Consider the following 27650-nt stretch of genomic DNA (forward strand, 5'->3'; position numbering starts at 1 on the left):
AACTAATTGAAGGACAGCAACAAAAGTGTTTGGTAATGTGCTTTTTAATATGGCATGCCACATTTGCATGATAATTTTTCCTTTTTAGCATGGAGCAGAAAGTGACTAGCTTAATGAGGGATTATTCAAGACAGGAATGAACAAAATGCATTCATAACTAAGAACAAAGATTGTATTATGAAACGGAAACAGGCAACTGCCGAGAAGTAACTGGATGATTGGTTTATGCATTATGAATAAAAAGGTAGAAAAATATTTATATTAGTATTCACTAATGACTATATATACAAGATTGTTGTAATTAAAATTATAAATTAACATATTAAGAGTGCTTGTTTAATCACTTTGGGTCCTATTCACAATGAAGAGAATTATGTACATGCATGCAAAACAATCTGTGTTTCCAGGCCAGCAGCAAATAGCCCTCGTATTTCTCTTCTGTAACAAAGGAAACTATACATTTCTTACTACCTCTTTAATGGGTATTGGTGATTTTAAAATCGAGGCATAGCCTTTTGCAGAGAAGCCATCTATGACAGACATAAACAAATGAGGGTTTTGATAAAGGTCTGCACCGGACCTTATTCATGAATGGAAAAAAATGGGAAAAAATGGACAAATTACTCAAATTAAAAGGGTAATCAAAAAAGAAAACAACAAGGAGTGTAAGACAGCCCAGAATTACCCCAGCAAACCCAGAGGCAACTCCAAAGCCCCAAATACAACTGGTTGAGAAGTCTGCCAAGAAGCCAGATGCAGCTGGTGCTGGAAGAATATCTCCTACAAATTAGCTTCTGAACCCTGTAATTGTCATCAAAAGCAAAAGATCAGGAATACAATGTGCTGGGGTAAATGGCAGCAATCACAAAGGAAATAGTTTGCTACATCTTTAAAAGTGCCTTTTAAAAGAATTTAAGAAAAAGAAAAGGGCAAAGGAAAGGCGAACTTAATTACAAGAAATAAGCTTAGTCACACAGCAGCTAATGAAACATAGCAGTATAGATTGTTTAAGGCAACCTTTGACTATATGATTTGAGATCAGTAGTGTAAGCAATTGTACTGGTCCAAGCATTCACATGGCTAATTTCATCCTGCTGAAATGACAGAAAATGATGGGAATTAAATGGCACTTCTCTGCCTTACTGAAAAAAGGCATGTTTTGTATTGGTAATTCACAATTTCATGCAGACACATTGTCAGAAAAAGAAACTTTCAAACGACCAGGTTTCTCAATTACTAGCTAGTAGAGTTCTATAGGTACCAGTTCAGAATCCTACAGGAGAGAAAACCATGCAACAAAAAGTGCTTCTGAAATTAAAAAAAAAAAAAAAATTGCCTAAGACTTAAAAAAAACAAAAGGCTGAATGCCATTATCAAAAGTAAGTAAGAATTCGAACATGGCAGAACCTAGAGAGAAGAATAAAGTAAAATTTTGCTCTATGTATTGAGATGAAAAATGTATAATTTCTGCTCTCAGTTACATACATGTAGATCCACTTGATGATCTTGACACAGCACAGACAAAAACAAAGCTCAAATTGGATTTCCAATTTTCAAATAAAGTATCAACTATGAACTTTTGCCTCATCTATCAGCCAAGGATTTCAGTAGCATGAGCACAATATTACAGTGCATAAAAGTATTTCAAATACCATAAGGATTGTGGAAGCTGCAGTACCTTAATTTACCATTTAAAAGACTGATTAAAAAGTATGAAACACTTCTCAATTAATTGCCTATTTAAAAGTCTGCTATGTATGTTCTTGTACCTGAACAGACCAAATTGAGGTTCTCTTTCTGTCCACTCACCTCTGAGTAACAAGGATGGGTAATTCTCTTCTATTACCTTCCTATGCTTGTTTTGATCTTTCATCCCAATACTGCATTTACTCTAACGTTGATCTTCCAACATTTTTTACCATTCTTGGAGCATCAGGCATAACTGTTCTTTAATTTAGCTTACCCTCCTGGCTTCATATGCATTTGCAACACTCAGCCTTTTTATAAAACAGCTCCATACTAAGCAATTTTATTTTGTTTTTTTACACTCTCTCCTCCCATTCTCCTGACTTGTCCTCTTTATTACAATTTACAAACATTGTGGGTGTATGTATTGGTGAGGAGGAGTGATTTTGCCAGTCTGACTGACACAAGGACATATGGCCAATTCGAGTTTTCTTTCACTCTATGCCTGAAAAGTTACACACAAGATATTCCCAAAGATATAATGCCTATACTGAACCAAGTTAGAATGAATCCACTTATTAAGTTTGCTTCTGGATTTTAACCAGTCATAGTCCAAGAGACTTCTTACTGAAAAATCAGCAGACTCTTCCTGATGCTTCTGCCCCCTTGTGTGCTATCCTTAAATTCTGCTCCTGCATGAAATAGTCTCTTTTCTTTGTCTTTTCAATCTTATCTCAAAACCCCTTACTTTTCTCCCTCAACAATTTTGTTTCTAGTGATTTCATGCCCTTGTTTCTGCCTTTGTTTTCATTTTCTGTCTTGCAATGTTTTAAGAAAAAAAAAAACAAAAAAACAAACCCACAAGTTTTCAGAGAAAAATATTAGGTTTTAAAGAGTATCTTTTTTACAACTAGGCTTCAAACCACCCTAATAGATCTTAACAAAGCTTAAAAATTACTTGAGATTTCTAGTGGCAAATTTCAGAAGCCACTGGCAGTTTCCAAAATAAATCCCTTGCTAATTCACATCTGTTGGACATGCCAAAATCACAGCTGTCAAGATACCCATTGACTGAAATGGTCCATGTGATGAACCTGTATACTCCATACATTGAAGGGACATGGTTTTTCATTATTGTTCTCCTCCTCCTCCTGAGGATCAAAGGAGAGCAATTAGTCTAATTTAGTATAACCTCTAGCCCAACTTGAAACACAATTCAGAGCTCCTGGATTGTGTTACGATGCAAGGGGACCATCATGCTGGAACACATTTCAGTCAAGACTTCCTCCAAAAACTGCCTTTGCCAGGGCATGGAAGGGACTGGCATCCAGCCAGGAAAGCTGTCTCTTTGCCAGGGAGACATTCCTCCACAAAAAAAAAAGAGCTCTCCAACAGTCCTAGAAAGACAATTTTAATTTCATTTTGCACTTTACAATGACAAAAAAAAAAGAAAGTATAGAAATGGACTAAGACTTGATTATCTATTTTTACAAATGCTGGGGATTGTTTCAAGTTTTATCACATAAGAGGTGCTTCTTTTATACTGTCTTTGGAAACACAGTTTTACAGAACCTCACAGAACAAAACATGCAGGCGCACACACACACAAAGAAAAAAATAAAAACCAAACCTCATGCAAACAAACAAAACTACATACAAAAAATGTGACTTGTTTGCATGAACTGCATGCAAAACGTACATTTTTCATTTTTTAGTTTGTCAAAATTTAAGACATTGCAATAACATGCTTTAAAAACATAAAAGGAACACAATACAGCACTGACTCTTTTCTTTCAAGGATTACAACAGCAAGTAGAAAAAGGCTTCACTGCAAAACAGCTAATAAATGGGGACATGCCTGCTATGCTATTTTGTATTCTCCTGTCTTCTCTAATGTGATAGGTCTCTGAGTATTAACACAACCAGGGAGGAGATGGTCATAAACAAGCTGTCAAGCATAACTAAGCTATTGTTCCTGAATCTTTTAATAAATGTATAAATGCAAAGTTGGATCATTTGTAGTAATAAGGTGTGCTGTTTAGGCAATATTTGTTTCCATGGTTATCAGCACAGACTGGAACACCATTCCTCATGGCTGCATAGAAAGGGATAAAGTCATACTTAAACAAGTAGGAGGTTCTGTATATGGCCAGCCTAACACCTTAAATTTCATTTCAGCAGAAAATTTCAGATGTTTTCCTATGTGAGAAAAAATTACATAAGAGAGGTAATTGTAAAGATCATCATCACAAAATCCATATGACAACACCATTAATTGCTTAACGTTTTTAGTTCTAATTGTTCTACATTTTTAGTTAAGCATTTAGCTAACACTGTGAAATTAATTAGCATGTTTTAAATGCCTATACAAATGGAAACCACAATGTTAAGTGATCAGCTCTCTTCAGATGACCACCAGTATGTCACATAGCATCGGTTTGAGTTTGTATTTATAATATTAAAGAACCATACCAACTACCTCATTTCATGTATACAGAGACTTATACAGCTGATATTCCCAAAAATTTCTCTCTTAAAACCCTCTTGAACCCCTGATGTCTAAGAAGTGAGTTTATGCCAGTCCTTTCTTCAAAGTCGATACAGGTTTTCTCCATCTCTGTTCTGGACAGATGTGTATTTTCCCCTAAATTTGTAGAAAGTACCTTTGAAATCCTAACAATGTTACCAAAATTAAATTTGACTGAAAAAGGTACACATAAATATATATATGCAATTTCTTTAGCACTGTTCTCATAGATATGCAAAAATCTACAAAGCAAAATCTTAAATCTCAGGGGCTAAATAAACAAAATTTTTTAAAAACCAGATCCAAATCATGTATGTTGCTTCTGATTTAGATACAAAAATACACTATGTACTTATGTTACTGTTAAAGCCATGCAACTCCTCCTGCATGTGTTAAGCAAGGCATTGGCACAGCTGGAGCATTTTACATTTCTTGTTATGCATACATACACTGAAAACCCCCAACAACAAATTAACAACAACTTAGCATCATGAATGAATGACTGAATGCAGCCATATTTATGTACCATTTAAACAAACACGAACAAAAACTGTACACATCATAACTTGCAACTGAGAGAGCAGTACACAAATCCTACTGCCATAGCAGAGTATTTTAAACCTCCACTGAAAACATTTTGGGTTTAATCTGTCAAAACAAACAAATAATAATTAAGCAAGTCACTTTGTATTAATAGAACACCTACCCCTGCCACTGTGCATCAAACTAGGACCGTCATCATGGCATTCATTAGTAAACCATGTGTCAGCTTTGCACTTTGCTACAGATTGTTTCCTTACCAGCTGCCAAGGTTTGCCCCATGCCTGGCTCACTGGTTACACAACCAATTTGATTGCAGAGAGTAACAGTGAAGTTGTATGTCCTGTAAGGTTTTAATCCCGTTGCTATGTAGGAGAGCTCGTCAGCCTCTGCTATGTGCAAAACCTGCAAAGCAAACAGATTGGAAGACAACAGTTGGTTAATAATATTTTCATTCCTGTCATTTGATGACATGATCACTAGCAAGAAACTTGTCTCTGAACTTGCAGATTCTTTCACTCAGACATGAGAAAGCTTGAATAGACCAACTGAGGGAGAGGATTATTTTGGAGAGTCTGAACAAGCTGGGATTTAGGTGATAATACTTCCCATCACACTGTTTTATGAGGTAATAAGCCAGTTCCTGAGTGGATAAATGAGGAAACAAAGTTATTGCCTCATAAAACTGTGTGGTGGTGCAGTTATCACTACAAACAGTGCAGCTACAATTGAGATGACGAAAATGACACTATTAAGTTGTGAAATCTGACCATCATTGAAGGAATGACATGATTAGCAGGCATTAGGAGGGAGGGAATAACAAATACCTACAAACACTTGCATCTGCTTTACTTTAATATCAGTATAAGCTATCAGTGGGAGGGGAACTGAATAAACTGTAGCATTTTAGATATCTTTGCTATCAGATTTTTTTTGCATGAAGAATCTTGCAAGCCAGTGACCAGAAGCAATTGGCATTTATGTATTGTCACCACAACCCTGAGATCAGTAGCATCCCCTGTTGATAAGCAAATAAACTGAGGCCCAGCTGTGGTAATACCAAAACACAAAATCAGCTCTGAATGAGAAATACAATATCAGAGCACAAGATTCACTCCCACATTCTGATTATATATCATGCTTCTGCTCATTCCTAAGCTTTTAGCTTACTACTAATGCCATGATATTTGTTTGCCAAACCCAAACATTACAACAATATTTTAAAGTCTCATATCTTGACTTTTTAAATCTGTTTCTTTACAGTATTTTAGGTCTCCCCACATCAAAAACTCATCCAGACAAGTACCTTCTTAAGGAAAATGTAGATACCTACAATACTTTAAGCATGGCTTTAAGCATATTAGCAAGTACAGCTACAATACAGAACATTATATACAAATATCAAGGTAATTTAAATTTTACTGTACAATCTCATCTCTCCTAATTTTTAATCTCATCTGCTACTGAAAACAAGCTAGATCAGAAAGACAACTTAAAATGCAGAAGTAGTATATAACATTAAATCAAACCTGTAGGTGGAAAAGATAGATCAGAGAACACACAACAAACCAGGGAAAAAATTAAACACAACTCCTCAGAGGACATCAGGTTTTATCAATTTTATTATTACCAGTTAGGAAAAACTTAATGTAACCAACAATAATACCTGAGAAAATGGTGGCAAGGACCTTTGTTCAGTCATCAGACTGATGCTATACCCCATCACTTCTCCTCTTGCTACATTATCTTCAGGTTTTTCCCAGGACACATTAAGGGAATATGGTGAAAGAGGGAATACTGATGGAGATGGCATGAATGCTGGGGCTGAAATAAAGTTAAATTAAGAACATTCATAAAATAAATGAGCAATATGTATAATGCAAGCTTCCTCATTGTACTTGTAAAACGCCATTTCAGACAATCATTTATTTTCCTTTTCTAACCTTATTTTTAAGTCTAGATGGAATTTTCACCTTACTTTGGTTAAGTACTTCACTCATCATTCTCCTGTTTTCTGCCCTGGCTGTGAATGCAGATTAAAACTCTGCTTGTGTCTTCAAAGAAATCCTAATCAACTCTACAGTCCTATCCCCTGTAGCAGGTAGGAAAGTACATACGAATGAAAAGGCCTTGAAGAAAAACTTCATGCAACATGGGAAAAAACTGATAAAAGCAAAAAGTGTTCAATACTTCAGCATCTTAAAAGCAATTCTGTTTGCTAGGCCAGTTTGAAATTAACATGTCTCTCACTTCTTACAAAACAGTTCCCCTGTCTTCCATAGTAAATCTGTTAAAGGATTGTTTGCACTGCAGTTAAATCCCCACCTGATTCCTCTGTAATAATAGGATACCAACTCACAGCACTTCTGCCACTGCACTAATGGACCTCTTCCCAAACACAATTTAACACTTTTATAACATATAGTATTTAGGAACAGACAAGCAAAAAGGCTCATTTTGAAGAAGGAATTAGTTTAGCCTGCTGTTTTCCTTGAGTAAATGACTGAGGACACCATTTTCAAGTTAACACCAAACAAAAGAATAAGCAACATAAAAGAGATATTTAACTATTAACCATGGGCTCAATCAGTCTAAAAATCATAGATTTCTACTGAAAGCATTGAAATAAATTGCTGATATTTCATATAATATGTCAAGTGGCAAAGACCTTTCGAAAATCTGAAGAGAAGGGTCATAACACGAGAGGTTATGAACTGGTTACACTTTGATAAAAAGGGGCCATATAATGACACTTGGCCTCTATAAAAGCACATGAAGAGTTGTAAGGAGTTAAAGAGCACAGTTGGCTGCCTCAAGCACGAAAAACTTTGTCATAAGATCAGCACAGAGGGAAGTGACAGGATAACTCCAGGCCTGGTGCATGCAAGATCTGCTTTGCTCATTCTGGTTAAATGCACCCAGACAAAAATTCCCACTTCAGCAAACTGTGTGAAGAAGCAACTGCTCACACACATATCACCAGCCAAAAAAAGATCATCCCAAGTCATGGGACAGATGGCTTTTGCAAACACCAAGAATCACTGAAGTTCCCCTGAATATGCTTCTCTGGATACCTGGAACCTGGACTGTAAGATAAGTCACCATAGCAAGAACTTGAGATATGATAAAGATGGCATACTATTGTTCATATGTTATCTCAGACCCAGTTGGAGATTCAAAAATCTTGGGAAGAAGAATGTATCACTGATAGTGAAGAAAAAAATCCAAGATTTATGGGTCATAACAAAAGCCAACTTGGCAATTGTGCTGAAATCAGCTCTGACTGGTTAAAAGGTAATTCCATCAGGGGAGATCATGACCACCAACTCGTGTCCCATCAACCCAAGAAACCCACAGACTCAAAAACAGAGAGACTGAGCATGTGAACCAACCAGCATTAGAAGCAAGAGAATCATTCAACCGACAGAATAAGAGAACTGTATAGCTAATGAACATTAGTTCTTTTATTTGCTGAAATACATAAACAATGAAAAAATTTTAATGACCCCAGAATCACAGCTGAGACCACCAGAGTGAAGAAGGACCAACAGAACACTGCTGGATCCATGGGTGGTAACTATCTTCTGTTGATCATTCTTGCTCCCCCTTTTATTTTCTTTTTCTATCTATTTCTAAACCTCACAATTATTGTTAAATAAAATCTATGTTATTGTCTTTGGCATATGGCCTCATTTGAACCGTAATTTGGATAGAGGCATCTCTCACTTATGGGGTCTCAGCAGAATTTTCAAACACTATGCTCCTAAAAATGTAACCCTCTCAAGGTCTTCAAATTGAAATACTGCTTGCCATATTTTGCAATCTTGTAGTTTAAATGTAGGGTTAATTGACATGGATTATTTCCCTCAACAACATGATATTATAGTGAAGAAAATACTTTTGCTTTTCAAGCTCAGTTCTGAGATAATCTGACCTCTCTTTAATTAGTAAAAAATGTGAATTTATCCCTAGTTAACCATCACTAGACATTTGTATTGAAAATTAAGAATACATGCTAATCTCCATTTCCCTTTCATTTCTGGTAAATAAATTCAAACCAGTGCTTACCAGCCTCTCCTGTTCGTCCTGATATCCAATCTGAAGATATGCTACCTGCCATGTTCACTGCTAGCACATAAAATTCATACTCTGTGAATGGTTCCAGATCAACCACTGTGGTACTGGTCTGTGGTGGAGCCAAGGCATTTTCATTCTGAGATTCCACAACTGGTTGAGGACTGAGCCATCCACTGCTTTGGAAAATACGAATTTCAGGAGGAAGAAAGTTTCCGGTTGATTTTAATTTCTTCCTCATGTAAAGTTCATATCTTATAATTATACCTAGAGAAAAAGGCCAGAAAATTAATTAAAATAGTGAATTTAAAAGATATCTGAAGTTCCACTAAAATCCTAACTTTTTCTTTCTTTTTTTTTTTTAAGACAAAGAGAACTTCTGAGTGACATTTTAATGACTATAATGGCAACATTTTAAAACATATTACTGGATAGGAGATACATGTACATAAGTTTTATGGCAATGCAAACTTACTAGACACACAGGAAGGAAGGCCTCACCACTCTGGGGTAAAAAAAAATCAGTCGTGTGGCATAAAGCAATACATCATTTAGGTTGGATCATAGAAGTAGTTTAACTATAAGATCATAAGAAATCTGACCAGAGATTTCTTGCAAAGCCAGGAGATATTGCCATAAAAATTGTCTATTTGGGTCTGTATTCACACACTAAACTAGAGGTTGCTTGAGAGAAAGAGCTTTTCTCTGTTTCTTTGGAGAGACCAGGAAATCTGACCAGTCATCAAAACAAATATGAGAATATTGCTTAAATCTGCTTATGCTGGCCATTAGATACATGTCATGGCTATGGACTACGAAGAGTGTATGACATGTTGAGGAGCAAACAGCAAATATCATGACCTGCAATGTAGAAACTGCCCTCTTAAAAAAAAAAATACATAGGTATTCTTGTGTGCATTCTTCCTGTCCAGTCTGGAAATAGCTGGAAAATCAGATGCTCAAAGTGCAAACTGAGCTCACCAAAGACAGATGTCCAATCTGTGAACAGATTAAAATGTTTGCTTCCACATGCACAAATACTTGTGCACATTAGTGCAAGTTCACAAAACTCCATTGCTCATATATTAAAAGACAGTTTTACCAATAAAATCTGTGGTATCACAGAGGTATCCTATAACAGCTGTGCTCTCAGTTTCAAAAATCTAAAACACTATTACACAAGTTAGACCAGCAACTCTTGGCAAACACCTAATCCCTAACAAAGTTATACTGGTAATAGAATTGGCTACTGCACATGACGGATGGTTTCAAAAACAGACTTCTCTGTTAATTCTTAGATTTTTTTTTTTTTCCATAACTGTTATCTGCTTATTTATTTTTGGTCAGGCAATACTACTACATCTGTCAGAAAGAAGCAATCTGGCAAATTAGGAAAAAATCAATTTTACTGTAAATGTTTGATTATAAATGTGATTTTTGCTGCAGCAGATGTCACTGAATGCTAAATCCTGGATCCAACAGTCAGTTGATTTCTGAAAATAAAGAAGAATAAAACACAGACTCTGAGGATACACTTAATGGCAAATAGGCAAATTAGGAAAATACTTCATTTCTCAGTGTATGGTGCATGGACAAGGGTATCTTTAATGAGATTTGAGGAAATGTTGCTTTTCCCTTGCAAAGACTTTGATTGACAAAAGTAAACACAATATCCTACCATTTGGTTTGTCAGGTGGGGACCATTCCACAGCCAGTTCTGTAGAGCTGATGGTTTCTACAGTCGGTGGGTGCAGCCCTTCTGGAGGAGCCTGTGCAGTAACTACAGTTACTGGCTGGCTCTTTAAACACCCTCCACTAGTACAAGCTTGCACAGAAAAAACATACTTTGTAAATGGAATGAGACTCCAAATAATTGCTGAAGTCTTCAAGCCTTCATACTGCCCACAAGGCTGCAGATCAGCCAATCTACTGCAAGTCAAAATGTATTTCTCTATGGGCCCAGAGTCATTGGAGACGCTTGTCCAGTAAAGCAAGACAGAGTGGTGACTAACAGGAAAGACAGGATTTAAATCCAAGCTTCCTATAGGTGTCCCAGATTTTGTTCTGTATGTCACTGAGTCACTTCTTGTAAAACCATGAACGTTGCTGGCTTGGATATAATAGGAGTAGAAGGTATATGGAGCTAACATGGTATCAGAGAAGGTCTGAACACCTGAAACAAACAGGTGAGAAGAAAACTGTCAGTCTAAGACATTAAAAATAATTTCAATACCTGAAGTCTGTCCAGCTCTAATCCAAGACATATTTATGCCTGTTCACACACTCTTCTTGAGAATATAAACATTGAAACTTCTCAGGTGATTTTAGCACAGGAAAAAGAGGTCCCCTTTTATCACTTATTATCTTCCACACCACATTAGCACCATTACAGAAATTATTTTTCCACTAACTTCTAATTCTTGCTAGAAGATTAATACAATTATATTTTCATTCCTTTTTTTTCTTGAAAATAATTATTTCAAATGCAAATCAGCATCAATATTAGTAAATATAATTTAGAAAAAAAACCCCAAACCACTGTGCAAACTTTCAGTCCTCTGGTTTTGATTAATTTGATGACATAAGACCAAATATTTCAACTTTGTGTGCTTTCAGTTCCTCATTCTATGACAATGCTTAATATCCCATGTGAAAAACATTTGATCTTGGATAAGAAGTGAAACAAAAATGCAAATAATTATTTTAAAAGTATATACAAAGCTTATATTTACCTTCCTCACCCCTACTATCCATTATTCTTAGTTAGCAGTTTTTTAGCACCTTTTTAGTACCAATGGCCATTAATAGCTCCTGTGCATATCCCAGAAGCAGTTACACATCTTAATCAGCACAGTATGAATTTATGTACAACCAAAACACCATACATTCTTTTGTTTTAAGAAACAGTTAACACTGAATAAATATATTATGTGTCAGAGCACAGATACTCAAACTTCTGCAAAGCAAATGAAGTGGATGAAGCCATTTCTATGCTCTCTCTGCACATCCACACTGGCAAGTCAGCCCTGAATACAACTCAAAGAAAAGGACAAGAAAACTCTGAGAGTTGCTAGATATTCAACCTTTGACACTGTAGCACAAAAGCAGCAGAGTCAGCCCAGTAATTGCACTCAGCACTTCAACTCCTTACAGCAATCACAACATTACATTGGTGTCCAGCAGTAAGATCCTGCTGTGCCATTTTCAATGCAAATCATGGTACTTCAGGCAGGGCTGGGGGACAACTCTGCCAGCTCAACTGTGGCTGCTGAGACCTCCTTGGGTGTCAGCAGTGGGCAGGCAAAGATGCAGCAGCATCTCCCCCTGCACTTGGCACTGCTGAGCCCCCACCTCAAATCCTATGTTCAGTTCTGGGCTCCCACTACAAGATGGACATTGAGGGGCTGGGGCATGTCCAGAGGAGGACAACAGAGCTGGTGAACAGCCTGGAGCACAAGTCCTGTGAGGAGCTGCTGAGGGAGCTGCAGAAAAGGATGCTCAGGAGAAATCTCATCACTCTCTACAACTTCCTGGAAGGAGCCTGTAGCCTGAGGGTCAGGCTCTTCTCTCAACTAACAGGATGAGAGGAAATGACCTCAAATTGTGCTAGAGGAGGCTGGATATTTGGTATGAGGAGATTAGATATTAGGAAACATTTCTCCATGGAAAGGGTGTCCAGGCTTTGGAATGAACTGCCTGGCAGTGTGTGGTAAACTCAAGGTGTCTGTAAATATTAAAAAAAGATGTAGCAGCTGGGGACATGGCTTAGAGGTGACATGGCAGGTCTTTCCATCCTTAATGAGTTTATGATTTTGTATTTAGTTACATTTATAAACAATTAGGAAAAAAACTCAGTTTGGAGTTAGAATTGTTAGTAACTTTTGGGGTTTTTTTTCACATTTTAGAGCAAGTAGTTAATTTTATCCTCAAGATAAAGACTGCTCTGGGAAACCAGAGGCTGAAGTTTTACAGAGCAGTTAAGAAAACACTGTTATAATTGGGCATTTTGCAATACTATCATCCAGGTCACCATGCTGATTATTCTTACTTTTCCTTGGGAAGTATAATGTTTCTATAAAACTCTCATTTAGCCATAAAATAATGTTAATCCAGTTGTACTCTCAGCTCATAAGTACTACAAATTCCAAACTATACTGAGAAAAATATAACATCATGAAAATTTCTGTCAGCATTAGCAACGTATTTTTGATATCCAAACACAAGCAGATGATTTCATATCACTAATTATGGGGATTTCCAGGCAATGTCAAAAATGTCTTTTGAAACCAAATCTATGTTTTTAAGAAGATAATGTTTTGTTAAATAGAAACATGTTAATGCCTCCTTATCCCATTAAATACATCCAGATTTTTTTTCTTTTTTTCTTTCTACAAAGTATGTAGGTAGAATAATGAAATAACATCCTCAACAATGCACTGTTTCAAGTACATTACTAAATAGATGCATAGCCATGAAATATCATAGCTTTTCTTTTGAAATTAGTTTCTATTTTTACCAAAGTTAGGCCTTTAAACCAAATTAAGGATGTAGAATATTATGTATTAGTTCTCTGATTTTTTTTTAATATTTCTTTCTCTCATTCACTTAATCCCATGCTTACATGGGGTTACACACCTTGCCACACAGTATGTACTGCAGAGTGCCCAAATTCACAACATAATGCACATAGTAACAAACTGTAACACTGCAGCATGAATCAAAACAGAAATGTGAGGTGCATTCCAAAGGATCTGGGCTACCATTGAAAAACAACTTTTTTTTTTCTCCTCTCCAGAGTACATGCCAACAATTAGAGAGACTCAACTTCTGCAAAACCTGCCCTCTTAAAAAAAAAAGAAAAACCACTTGTGTGCCATGTATGCATACAAACAGTATCCAAATCCAATTTCTTTTCTTTGATAAGTGGATCAATATTAGCACAAAATGGCCTTTCCAGCTTGGACAGAGTGTTGAATCCTTTAGGACTGACTTCTGAGGATCCCTTGGCAAGCCTCAACATGAGAGAAGTGGTGCTGCTACACTGATAGTTTAACAGAAGGTGCTAAAAGTTAGAGGCCACAAAAAGCTTTCCCTATCTGTTAACAGATTAAAACCAAGAAGATGAAAAAAGAATGGTCTCTTCTGTTCACCCTAATCCTTTATCTGTGACTTTGACTCTCAGGTTTTCGCATCTGTGTATATTTTCAATAAATACTTTCAGCAAGTAAATTTTAAAGTTTTTCAGATTAAAAAAAATAAAAAAGTAAAATAATTATCAGCAATTTTGGGTGATTCCATTTGCCAGATTTTGGACTAGAGTATTCATTCCTTTCAAGCAAAATCAACATAGAACAGTAACTCATTATAGGGAAACAGGATAACGTATTCAAAACCACAGAGAATGATAATGACAGGAATGAGAAATAGCTAAGAAACACCACACATAATACAGATGTACACACAAATACAAAAATCTTTGCTGTCACCTTACTTACTATAAGGATGGTAGTCTTCAGTTGTATAAATTTCTTCCTCATCCCTATACAGCTGGTAAATAAGCCTGTTAGAATTTGGAGAGTCAGGGGAAGTCCATGAAAGATTGATAACCGAGGAATTGAGAACTTCTCCTGTAGGAGGAGGTTGCTGGAAGGGAGCTAAAACATACACAAAAACTGAGGATGTAAAAATTAAGGTAGTCAATAATCACACAAATTTATAGAAAAATGCAAAGAAGCTGCTAAGCATTCTTCACCCAAAAAACCTTTTGAGTAAATGCACAGTCATCAGGGCAAGACAGCAATAGACTAAACCAATCCATCCAAATGCTCTCCAACAAAGCTTTTTATCCATGAAAAAAGGTGTATATATTTAAACAATTTATGAATAAACTTAATCACCCTTCCCACCCCAAAGTAAAGCAAATATTTTCCAAAAAGGTGGGGCGCTTTTTTTTAAATTTATTTCAAGAAGTTTCTAAAATGAGAACCTACTTATATGGCCACTTTATTGAAGTTTCTAATACAATTAGGATTTATTTTTCAGAGGATTCATTCCATTTTAGCATAGACCAGGCATAACTTCCTCTAGTAACGTACAAATGGCAAATCCAGCTAACTCCAGATTTTACTGAAGTGTCAAAATAAGCTTACTTAGTATAATAAAATCACAAAAACATAAAGGGCAAAATTTTGAAGTATATTTAGGCAATTCACTTACATTGGTTTCCAGTGAAATTGAAACTTATGACAGTAAGGTATCTAACACTAAGAAATCATCTTGACATGCTTATTTGCCAAAATACGACTCTGCTACCACCTCCATTAACTTTGAAAAATGTGCCACTTAATTGCACTAGTATCAATGAAGAGAAAAACAAACTTGAAGTTCAAAAGCCAAGTGTCTCACATTTTAAGAAAGAGCATTCAAAATCTCTTCTATGTCTCTTTTGTAATCCAAATGTGTGACCATGGTCCTTCCTAAGACAATAGCTAATAGAAATGAAACTTTATATACATATATACACACGTTTACATAAACATATGATTTGATGGATGGACTCAATTATCTCAAAGGTCCTTTCCAACCGAGATGATTCTGTATTTATGTTATTATTCAGGTCAGAGCATGAGTCCACAGCTTGCTGTAGAACCCCCAGCAACCCAGTTACACTGAGGAAAGCTCTCCTTAGACCTCTGTCCCTCCTTACACCACACATCAGCACAGAACAAGACAGGCCTGTTTTGGCAGACAGTAACTGCTGTCAAAGGCTGACTGTGCCATTTCCCCATCCTCTTGAATATCCCAAGGGAGTGTGGATCAAGAGGAAAACGTTTTGCTCAAGGGATGAGAATAGCCCAGGGCAGCACAGAAATCAGCACATGGGATAAGATACCAGGAGCTGTATTCAGAGCCACACAATTAACTTTCCTCCCCTACATTAAGTATTATAGGAGAACATCAAGATTAGAAGCATGAATAAATATATTATGTATCTTCATTTTGTGGATATTTGCTTAGTATCACCAAAAGTTAATTATTAAATCTGTTCAGCCAACCTAACAGGAGACAAGAAGCAAAGAATGGAGCTGCAGACAGAAAATGCCATGAGGACCTCAAGCCACACAAGTAATAGATGTAGAGACTTATGTCAAAATCAGTGGGCCACACTGTACACAGGTTTTTTATACAAATCTAGAAAGTGAGATGAAGATATTTATATAGAGAAAGATAATGAAAAGCCCTGTTTCTACTGCAGTCTCTTGGCCAAGAAATAGCACAAAACGCTTCTAGATTCATTGTATTGAACTGAACATGATCATCATCTCTCCTTTAAAAGCATAGGTTGCTTTACTGCTAATCTGGAGCTTTTGAGTTCATCTGACTTAGGAAACGAATGTATGCTAAGGTGTCTACAGGAGTGAAGTTTGAGAATCAGAGAAAACAAGTGCTCCTCAATCCTTTGGCATTTAAAAGAATTTATCTCCATTAATATATACTCACAGGACCTGAGCAATCACAGCAATTTATTAGCATCACCTTCATTCTCCACTGGCAGTCTCACACTATTGCATATTGCTTCTCTAGGTTTTCTGGTTTGAATTTTAAATATGTAAGCAAAGTACTTCATTGCAGGTTTTTGTGCAGCATCTAAGATATTGCTAAGTAGAAAAATTGCCAAGGATAAAGGTCTTTTCCTTGAACACTATTTGGACAGTGACAGCAACTTACATTTGCTTCCCTTGGCAAAGACTTATAGTCAGTAATGAATGTGTCAACAGAATATTGTTCTGCAAAGAAAATAACCACAAATGCCAAGCCAGGCAAAGCTCCATACGTGTGCAACAAGTTCAAATATTTTGGTATGAATAACCAAAAGACTTCAATTGCTATATCCTCTATGTCCAGAAGAGGACTCCTCTTGTCATTTAGAATACTGCCTGATGTACTTTTATCTAACTAAAATCTATTATATTATTTCCCTATGTCATACTATTATTAATCAATTTTATAGCTGAATTGCTATTGACCTTTATCCAATGTGTATCCCAAAACAAATAAGTAGGTTGGCTTATGTTTGTAAAGCACTTTGAAAATGAACAGCATCATAAAAGTGCCATATATTATTATTATTAGACATTCAGCTGAAATATCTTACATTTTTTAAAGAAACAAGGAGCCAATCAGCTGCCTGAATGATGAATAGATACTGTGCATTCTACATTAGAGCTTGGGAAAAAACAAAGCAAAACTATTTAAACTCCTCCAAACTTAGAAGAAAGCTAAAAAAATTATCTTTGGAAACAAATCAGCCTCTTTGTTCTATCCATTTATACTGCTGTGTATTTTACAATGCATATTATTTGAAATTTACAATGTAAATTTGGATTTTACAATTTTCAATTTGATTTTCAATAAAATACAAACTGATATTAAAGTGAGAACTGTCTCTACCTGTAAACACTTGATGCACTTACATCTCTGCTTGCAAATCTCTGCTTTTCACATATCACAGTTATGAATACCATATAAATACCCATGCAGATCACACAAAGAAATATTTTGTTGAAGGAAAATCCAGAAGCATACTCTAGAGATAACTTGTGGAATGTCTAACTCTGTTGTTGCATTGCACATGCTGCCTGAGCTGTCACAGTATGACCTATATGCCCATTATATTAATTAGGCCTGCTGACAGAAATGTCCAGTTAGCATCTGCAAATCTCCTCACTCATGGCCTCCAGGACTACCAAGGCTGGATTGTTAATTGTGTATGGCAGCAAGGTGTGCCAAAAAAATGTAACACAGGTATTCCAGTGTGAGCTGAGCTCCTTCCCACATTTTGGCTTTGTATATCTTGATGCTCTCAAAACCCATGTCTGAACATTGACCCAAAGACAACTTAAGTACCCCATTTTTTTAATGACATGTACTTTTGCCTACTCTTCTACAGCAATCCTGCCAGCCTGGAGATTGTATGCTGGTGATCATCATATCCATATGTTCCACTGCAATTTGTTTCATTGCAATTCATGATCTGACCCTCAGTATAGCATTGGCCCCACCTCACATGCCAATTTATGATGCTCTATTACATCAAATCACATATTTTCACAAACTGAAAACATGTCCCAAGAGAAGAAAGGCAAAGCTGAGCACTGAAAAGAATATCTGGAATTAATCACCAGGATTAGGTTTTCAACAGACCTTCTGTTCAGACCTTCTGCAGGCAGGTGTCCTGCCTCCTGTCAGTGGCAGAAAAGTGGGCTAAGGTGTAATTTGTACAAATGTTGTTGGATTCCTGTGACTAAAAGGTGAACTCTGGATTGGTCACTACAAAGAAAATCTGCAACAAAACTATGGGTTGTCAGGTCTCCCCGGGTTAAACTACAAGCCTAAGGTGTGTATGACACAAAGGATTCTATACATCTCCCCAGAAAACAATCCTGAGATACAGTAAAAATCACCTGAACTTCACTGACCTTACATTTGGGGGTGGGGAGGGAATAAGCCCCAGTTTTATTACTGCTGACCTAATCCAACGCTCACTAAATCAATTAAAAACTTTAATTTGAAAGACATGCTTTTAAGACCTAACATCCACTTACTTTTACTGCAGCCAAAGAGGTTGTGGACATCCAAATTACTGGCATCGGGAACACAGTTGTCACATTTCAAGCCAGTTACAAATTGTTTACAAACACATTGTCCAGTAACAAGATGACAAGTCCCACTAATGGCTCCTGCAGGATGACAATTACAGTGCTGACATCTATAAACAAAAACAAATCAAATAAGTCATCAACACACATCAACACTTCAGTTAAGCACAGTAGGGTTTTGTTTAAAAGATTCTTGGGCAACATAATTAAAACATCATAAACAGTTCAGTAGTCTGAAACAGAGCAGAAAATCTATTAGTCTGATTAAAAAAAAAAACCTCACAAAAAAGGTGCCCACTATAAAAAGAAATACTTTGCTGCCAGAATAATATTCTAATTTATATAAAAATGGCTTAGAATTAAAGAGCTTTTATATATATTGATCCATACACAAACTGGATAATAATGTTTGGTAATAACCACATTATGCACTCAGTCCTGTATCCTTACTCACACAGCCTTTCTTGAGAGCTGCAGAGTTCAGTAATACAAATGTGACCAGCTGAAGAGGTTTCTGAACAAAACAGGCAACCTTTTACCACAGGGAATATTAGGCTTTAGTTGGAAAAAATAAATCAATTAATAATTTCTTGCCCACAAAGGCAACTTAATGTTGAAAACAATAATCTGCTGTGAATAAAGGAGAATTAATGGTGACCAAAACAGGGATAAAAAAAACCTCAGGTTAAAACAGTGACAGGAAACAAAACAGCAGAAATACTAATATTATAGCAGAAAGCACAATTGCTTTGCAGCCTGAACAAAATTTGAAATAACTGCAGTGAACAATTAATTCAATGCACAAGGAAATTACTTTGAAATTAAAAAGAACGAAAAATTTAAAAGCACTAATATCATACAGATGCCACACTTCAATTCTGTAAATCTCTCTGGCAGCAGTAGAATACTTTCAGGATTAATTTACACTTTGGCTTTTGCATGTGAAACCTCTTGTGATCAACTTGCTCTTCACCTGATACACTATTTCCCCACTGACACTCATAGCATGGATACTGATGTAAGATTGTACAAATATTCAAAGAGTTTGAACACACCAGAAATAAAGCAAAGCAAACTACCACAAACACAAACATGCTACTCCTTGCAATACAAACTGCCATTATTACTCTTAACAAAGTCAACAATGGCAAATAAAACTTCATACTTCAGATTCTAATTTCAGTATATTTTAATTGCTGCAGATTAAAAAGCTCTGATAAACCATGGTCTGGGAAACAGGTGGGAAGGTACTTTGCAGCTAAAACATACTGGGAAGTCTGCACTTCCCCTCCCTTCTCCTGAGCAAGAAAACTCTAATTCTCAGGCAAAACCAACATCAGCCTCAAGGGAATTTTAAATTACTCAAGATGCCAGGTCCCAAGGTGATGAAACAGCAAAAAGAAGAATAAGATACCAGAGAAGTCCAAAGCAGTCCTGCTGTTCTGCTAACTCTAAGACTAAACAAGAGCCAATTTATATTTGGCTTATCTTTCCTCGGCCAGTTTCACCAGACCCAAGGAAATACATGGTGGTGCCTTTAAAAACAAGTTATTTTGCCATCTTCCCAGTCACCACCATCACATCTGTATCTCCTACCTTCAAGAAAGCAGAAAAAAATAAAAAAAATAAAAGGGAGTTCAATTATGGTTTAGGTATCAGCTTTTTAAGGCAAGAGAGAGAGAAGGGGAAGGTGGAAACTATTTTCACATTAGGACACTAAAATTCAGGTCAATAATCAGCAAAACAAGCATTAAATGTGACAGATTTTTAAACAAGCTTAAGGAAACTCTTCACATACATTTTCTGCCTATCACAGAGCTCTCTGTATTAGAGTTCCTTTACTCCACAGCAGCTCGTGCTGTGTGATCTCCTGGGGAATCACTCAACACCCTTAAAAAGGCTGATAAAAGCTAAAGCTGCAAAATAAGCTGCAAATTTGTTTTATGGACTAATATCCTTTTGAGAATAAATAAAATACATTCTCTCTTGGAAACCACTATACTGTAGTTTGCTCTCTTTTACAGTCAAGAGAAAAGGGCAATTTTTTCAAAAGTCTTTTCATCCACAGACAGTGCATCCAAATTCGCTTTTAAATAAAGGGGTGGTTTTGAGTATTTTAATTAAAAACCCAGTTTAGTTACAAAAAAAATTTATTTGCTCTGTAAGACAGTATTTTATTATTATTTTATAATTTCATTTCATGCTGATTATTTAGTAGGGGAGGGTTATTAACAAAAGTTTCTTGATAAACAATGAGAAACTTCTCTTATTGTTCCTGTATATTACTGCACCTCTTATGAACAAGGTTTCCTGATTATTCTAGTTTGGATTATCATACACACATGACAATCAAACTCAACACCCATGCAGTCACAATGACATTTCTCAGCCTAGCAGGGTGGGGCTGCTCCTTTCTGCTTGCTGCATTTTTCTTCTAGGAAAGGTGTAGGCTTTCTGCCTTCACCTATATGAAATGAGGGTCCTGATCCTGCAAAAACAAGCAGATATTCCACCATATTCTGCTCCAAAGTCATTACACATTATTTCAGTGTAATCATATGCATTATGTTCTTAAACTGCAAAAAAATAGAACTGGATTTGTTGTTAGGCATAGTTCATGCTTTTGAGATAGGATTAAGGATTCAGTCAATTAAGAATTTTCAAAAAAATAACAAATTCTTTTAAGAGATAAGTAACTTTTAATCATGTGAGAAATATTTGCAGTGTTCTTGCAAAACGCTACTTTTTCAAGGTACTCTGAGTCAAATATATTTGAGTTTTATTAAAACAGAATTATATATAATCAAGGAAAACAGACTTAAAACATGGAAAGAGAAATGCCATGCCAAGATGAATTGTGATATTGATTTTCTGAGGATAAATGGTTTTTGTAATATTAATATAAAGAAACCTTTATTACATTGACTCTCTAGGTGCAGTTAGAGCCTCTCCAGCAATCTGTTTAAAATCTTCATTTTTCATCCTTATGGGAAAACCTCACTTGCTAAATGGATTTCATAAACAGTAATCTGTCAAGATATATATATAAATAGATAAACAATTTGTGATGTTCATTGACCAGTTCATTATAGTAAACAATACAGAGGTAAAGCATTTCAAATGTGTATAGATGCTCACAACCATTACAAATCTGCTCAGACTGCTGCAAACACTCAGTATTTCTAATTCATTAATTGCCAAGAAATTTTTCCTGTTTCATAACCTGAAATGCATTAAAGAATATGGAGTTCCTGTTTCATCTCAAAAACACCACAAAATAAATCAGCTCACATATACATTCAGAGTGGGAGAATTTTAAAGACTCACAATCTCTGTGTATCACAGCTTCTGCTTCTTTTGTGCTACTGTGCAAAGACAGATATGTCTTTGCAACTACAGATAGCTCACATCCTTTTCTGTCCTTAAAAGACACTTGGAACAAGGATGGCTTAAATGACCTGGCAACTTTATGGACAAAGAAAAAGCATATTACTCTTTTTATGAAGATATTAACAGTTAAAGAAATGGAATAAAATAGATTAACAAATAAAGACCTGCACTATCATTTTCAGTGAATTAAAGTTTCTGCCTGAGGAACAGAGGTACATCACCCAAGAAGACAACAATGAAAAGAGAGCCAAGAAAATGCAAAATAAGTTAATCATGTTAATGTACAACCAGAGTAGTCTTCAATACTGCCATGAGGATTAACTAGTATTAAGGCATTAAAGCCAACTTAGATTCAAATTCCAGAATTCTAAAAACTTTCTATGTTTAAACAAGGTCTGGATCTAGGTAATTTATATTTCCACATTTTCAATTTCAAAAGACAGGTTAAAATGCAGGCACTTGAAAGCCAGTATCTAGTTCAGAAAAGCTATTGCTTAGCACAAATGTGCTAAAACTGAGGGGTGAGGGAAGGATCTATTCCAAGTAACTAAAAAAAAAAAAAAAAGGTATCATTAATAATGAGGAAAATATATTTCAAAGGGAACTTTATTACTCAGACTTTATTTCTCACCATTAGAAATTAAAGGAAGTGAAAATAGGAAGCCCTTATTCCTACAGATTACTTTATGGCTATTAGCAGATGCCTCAGTGACCCGAAACAGTAAAAAATAATCTAAAAAATCTCCTAATGAGTGACAGTAACATAAAAGTTAAAGTGAAAAATCTGCAGAATAATGTCAAATATATGCAGGATGACATTGCTAATCACTGCCTAAAAGCATGTCTACCCCACACTAGCTAGGGGAGAGGAGCAGAGGGAGGGAAATGTTGTACAGATTTTGCTTTTGCCTGTGGTATGTGGGTTAACTTTTTTAAAAGGCAAAAATACCAAATAAAACAATTTAACACCATCAGTCTGCATGAAAATAACATAGCATAAGAGCTGTGCAATCTTTCTGGACAATATTTTAAAAGGAAATTGAGAGTGGGAGGACTAGGCAAGAAAGATGATCCCAGAAAAAAAAAAGATAGAGTAATAGTTGAAATAACAGTGCACTATGCAGATAGGTTTTGCTCTTATAATCCAGGGAATCCATAAAACTTCAATGTACCTAAAGACCCCAGACTACATTAGAAATACAATTTACCCTGTGGCACATAACAAAATGTTAAAAAATAATACACAGCTTCAGAAAAACAAGTTCTTAAGAGTAAAGGTGCACTGAATATTTGTAACAAAATATTGCTACAAAACAAGGAATTTGGGAAGTCAGAGATATCTGTAGTTTTCCCTTTCCCTCCCCACCACCCCCCACTAAATCTTCCTGAAATCTCCAATAGCATTCATCAGTTGTAAGAATGGCAAATTACCTGCATTTAATAGTCAATGTTTAACACCTGAGAAAACAACACACCTTGCTGAAGATGCAGAGAAAACATAGGGAAACTATTAACAAAATGCTGTAACTTAGCCTTATGCACCTTTCATACTTTTTCTACTTATATCCATGGCAAAATTTCTATTTCCTTCAGCTTATGGGAGCACAGGGTATTGTGTAATGTGTCACATGTAAACCAGAGTGCACACATGAACTCACAGAAGTATTAATGTAACTAGAACACATCTTTCCATTGTCACTAAACCATTGACTGAGCCATGAGAAAAATGTAACAAGGTGGCTATAAGTGACCTGTAAAAAAAGAAACACTCACCTCCCTGTGACAGAGTCAAATCCAAAATAAAGTTCTTTGCAACGTTCACATGTCTGTCCTGTTACAGAGGCATCTTGGCAATGACATTGGCCAGTGAGTTTATCACAGATCTGATTCACAGAACCAGTTATGTGGCACAGGCATGGCAGACAGCCAGTGATGCTGGATGGAGAAAAATAGAAACCTGAAAAAGAAAAGGATTTTGAGAATGTTTGTTATCTCTCTTCAGACTCCTAGCCAGAGCAAATGCAAAATAGGGGAAGGACATTAATATGTCTGTGGGGAAAGTAAAGACCCAAGGATGTGAGCAGTACTCATGAATGCACCACAAGCTGTAGAAACAAAAAATAACATGCAAAGAAGATATATTTGTCCATTCTAGTCTGAGATCTCAGCTCTGAAAATGGCCAGCTGCAAACCATAAGAAATGCACATATCTTCTTAAGAATGTCTCAACTTTTTTCAACCAGTGGTTGACTTAATCCTTGAAACAAGATAATGTTTCTTTGGAAAAACTACATCTGATGAGCATTTCTAGGTTCATACTTATATTTTACTCCTTCTTAACATAGAGCTTGTAACCTACACAAATGCTTTGACAGAAATTAATAAATGGATAAAAGAAAGTTACTGATCTGGTATGAAGAAGCTTTCCCCCTGAATCCTGTCCTGTTCCTGTATTATTTCCAATTATGAATTTGAGCATTCATTTCACATTCCCCACAGCATATTGGGTATTCTTATGCTATGCTATCTTTCATTCTATTGCCCTCACAAGTAATTTTTATTTATGCTGATATTTAACTATTACTGATAAATGCAATTAGATACGGTTTATACAGCTCTAATCTGGTCACTCAAGAATTTACCCCTTATTCACAACCTCACCAGAAGTTCCTAACAAAAGAACTTTTACATACATTCTCTTAATGATGCTGTTCCACTTACATAATCTATTACACTATGGATGGACTTATTTCATTCTTAATAATTTCTTTCTGATCAGGAGACAATTCAACTAATGGCACACTGGTAAAAATATAATTGCATACGTTTCAAAAACATTTCCTATTTTTACCTAATTATTAATAAACGTTTCACTGTTTTTTTTCACACAAGTTGCACCTCTCTTTATTTTTCCTCTTCTCCCACTGGAGTGGTACAGTTTATTAAAAATGTAACAATGCATGAGAGCTCTGCAAAGCCTCCTGATGCCACAGTATTAAGAGACACAAGACAACAAGTACCTATCTCGCAACATGAATTGTAAAATAGGGCCATTGATGAGTTTCTATCTCCCTTAGATGGTTGCTATTAGTTATTATTGTACAACTTCAATAGAAAAATTTCAGCTGCTACAGAGATATGCAGCATTTGCACAGGCTTCTCAGACACTTGCCCTCTCTCCAGATCAAGTTCAATCAGTAGTTTCTTAGTCATGTTCTCAGCTACTGAATATTTTTTGCTGTCCAATAACTTCCTGATGTCCTGCTTTATAATAAGGAGCCCGAAATTATATTGTAACATGTCATATTGCCCAAGGCCTTATTATTTGTCTTACAAGAGATAGCTCTATATATACACCCCTAGGGTGGTATTCTCTGTCTTTGCAGCAGTGCTGCACTGTGAGCTCATATCCAAATAGCAGAGGAACTAAACAAATTGAAAACATTAGAATTTTACTGCTCAAATCTTTGTTCAAGTTTAGCCTCTGGTCCTGGGTGAGATAAATCTCAAGTGGACAGTGAAGTGATATCAGTCTCCAGTTAACATACATTCACATCATAAAAAACCACGCTGTTGGCACTTTATTCCAGAGAGGCCCCGAACTGAGGCAGCACAGAGAGCAAATAGCCTGAAGTTATTAGTGAGGCAGCATGTATTATCTCCTGCTGCACTTCTCTGTGCTCTGCAGGGCCCATCCTGTGCATAAATAGAGGAGAGCATTTCCCAGCAATGTCACTCCTGAGCACAATGAACAGCTCCACTCGAAGAACCTCACAGGAAGCTTGGAAACAAGTTTAGGCCTTGGAATCATGCAGAAGGTCACTCAAGCACTTCTTCAGGACCCACTTTATAGCTGCAGTAAATGATAAGCACTCAGATCAGACCCTTGTCTATTTGAAATTTTGCATAGAACTATGATCCTATGATTCTTTCATATAAAATAACATCTAAGAGAAGTCTATAATGGACAAATAAACACATCTCTAGAAAATAAATTCATTTTCCCTGAGCAGGATCAATTATTACATTCTATACTGCTTTTATCATAGAAGTGAAATCACTAATTTTAATCTATACCTTAGTGTTAAAGATCCTGACTCTCCTACAGCCACACTGCCTAAACCACTGTAAAGCAGGGAAGAATTTGGTAGGATATTCTTTATTATAATCTTTTAGAAACACTCTAAAAGTTTCTGGACAATACCACAATTACTTTTTTTCCCCAGAAGCAGCAGGCAAAGACAAAACATTCTTTTAAAAGTGAAGGAATGGAAAATGCAAAAAATTTCTTCCCCCAACTAATTTGTAAGTAAATTACCATGATCAAATGTAGAAGAAAAAGAAGAAATACAAGATTACAAATTCATACTGTTTGTCATAATCATTATTATTTACTTTCATCATGTAGAATTTGACTCCACCTAGGAAACAGTAACAACTTAATGCAAGCTTAATTTACAGCAAGGTTAGAAGGGCTCATAAAAGTTGCTTTATGAAGGATCCACTGTTGTATAATAGAGCCAATTTCCAATTTTAAGACAGCCACTGCAAATCTCTCTGAGATCTATGTATGTAACTAGTATTAAGATATTCTTTTTCAGATTTTTTTCCAATTGAACCATAACTGATCACATTTGTCAATCAAACACACTTCTCAAAAGGAAGAATGAAAGTCACAGCAAAGTATTCAGTTTCTTTTTTTAATGGAATTTTTTTCTTAGCATTTCTCCCCTTATAGAGAAGGAATACATGACCAATTCCTTAGCACTTTTACCTGCTTACCATCTCTGGCAGTAATGTTCATTTTTTAGCCACAGGCTGGGCTTCAAAATGCACAGCAGCAAAGTTGTCACAAGATAATTCACATTATTCTTGCCAAGAGAGGTAGTATGTGCACAAACCCCCAGTACTGGTGCCCAGACACATATCCTACATGTTATTTTACATCTTTTCCATACTATGCATGCATACTATGTAGAATTCTATGCAAACCTGTGGTTATGGAGAAAAGAACTTACAAAACAAAACACCTTTTTTACAGCTTTGCTGGTCTTGTAACAAGATCCAAGACTTGTGTTGAATAGGATTTGTGTGACAAATCCCAGTCAGCAACACAGCTCCAGAAAGGGGCTCAGCAATTTGGGGGCTGAAGAGAACCTGTGCTTCAACCACTGCAGCCTAGGACATCTCTAAAGTAAGTTTCTGTTTAAGGTAAAACTGCTCTTTCATTTTGTTTCATCCTAGAATCAAGCATTCCTCTCTCTGCATACACCATTTGATTAAAGAAAAAATAAATGTACACCAATCTACCAAAATGCTACTTGTTTGGAAACAAATTGGAAAACAGGAGGTCATGGATACACCCTAACAGATGAAACACATGGCTGAATGTGCCAAAAAGAGCTTTCAGAAAAACAATCTCCTTAGAAAGCAATTTCCAAAAGCTACAACCAGTTTGTCCTTTTCTCAATGGGCAACTCTCCTGCATTAAGATTTTGGTAACTTTTGGAACCTTCTCAGATTTTATTAAAGCACATAAAAGATATGCTACACTGGGACACTATTTCAAATGCCACTTAACTTCTGTCGTAGACTTGAAATGTCCCAACAGATGCAGAAATCCTCACTATGTTTCCAGGGCTGCCAGTATTAACTAATGTGTGTGCCTTAATTAGGCTGTGTTGACTACATATACACTTGGAGTACATTTTGGTATACATCAGGAGTATGTTTTCTTATATTTGACTTAAGACAAAGTCTTAGGACACGTTTAC

At 36.0% G+C, this 27650-nt stretch overlaps 1 protein-coding gene across 3 annotated transcripts in view; it reads right to left on the bottom strand.

Annotated features, from left to right (window-relative positions):
• Positions 1–27650, bottom strand: part of USH2A (usherin) — a 363259-nt gene that overhangs the window by 271810 nt on the left and 63799 nt on the right. For all 3 annotated transcript variants that reach the window (XM_079297512.1, XM_079297514.1, XM_079297513.1), the window contains 7 exons: positions 23650–23833; positions 18433–18596; positions 14323–14481; positions 10506–11000; positions 8822–9094; positions 6420–6577; positions 5014–5158 (listed from right to left, as the gene is read on the bottom strand). In XM_079297512.1, coding sequence (XP_079153638.1) covers positions 5014–5158; positions 6420–6577; positions 8822–9094; positions 10506–11000; positions 14323–14481; positions 18433–18596; positions 23650–23833 — 1578 coding nt within the window. The remainder of the gene's footprint in view (positions 1–5013; positions 5159–6419; positions 6578–8821; positions 9095–10505; positions 11001–14322; positions 14482–18432; positions 18597–23649; positions 23834–27650) is intronic.

Source organism: Erithacus rubecula, assembly GCF_903797595.1.
Source record: "Erithacus rubecula genome assembly, chromosome: 2".
In the NCBI taxonomy this organism is placed as follows: Eukaryota; Metazoa; Chordata; class Aves; order Passeriformes; family Muscicapidae; genus Erithacus; species Erithacus rubecula.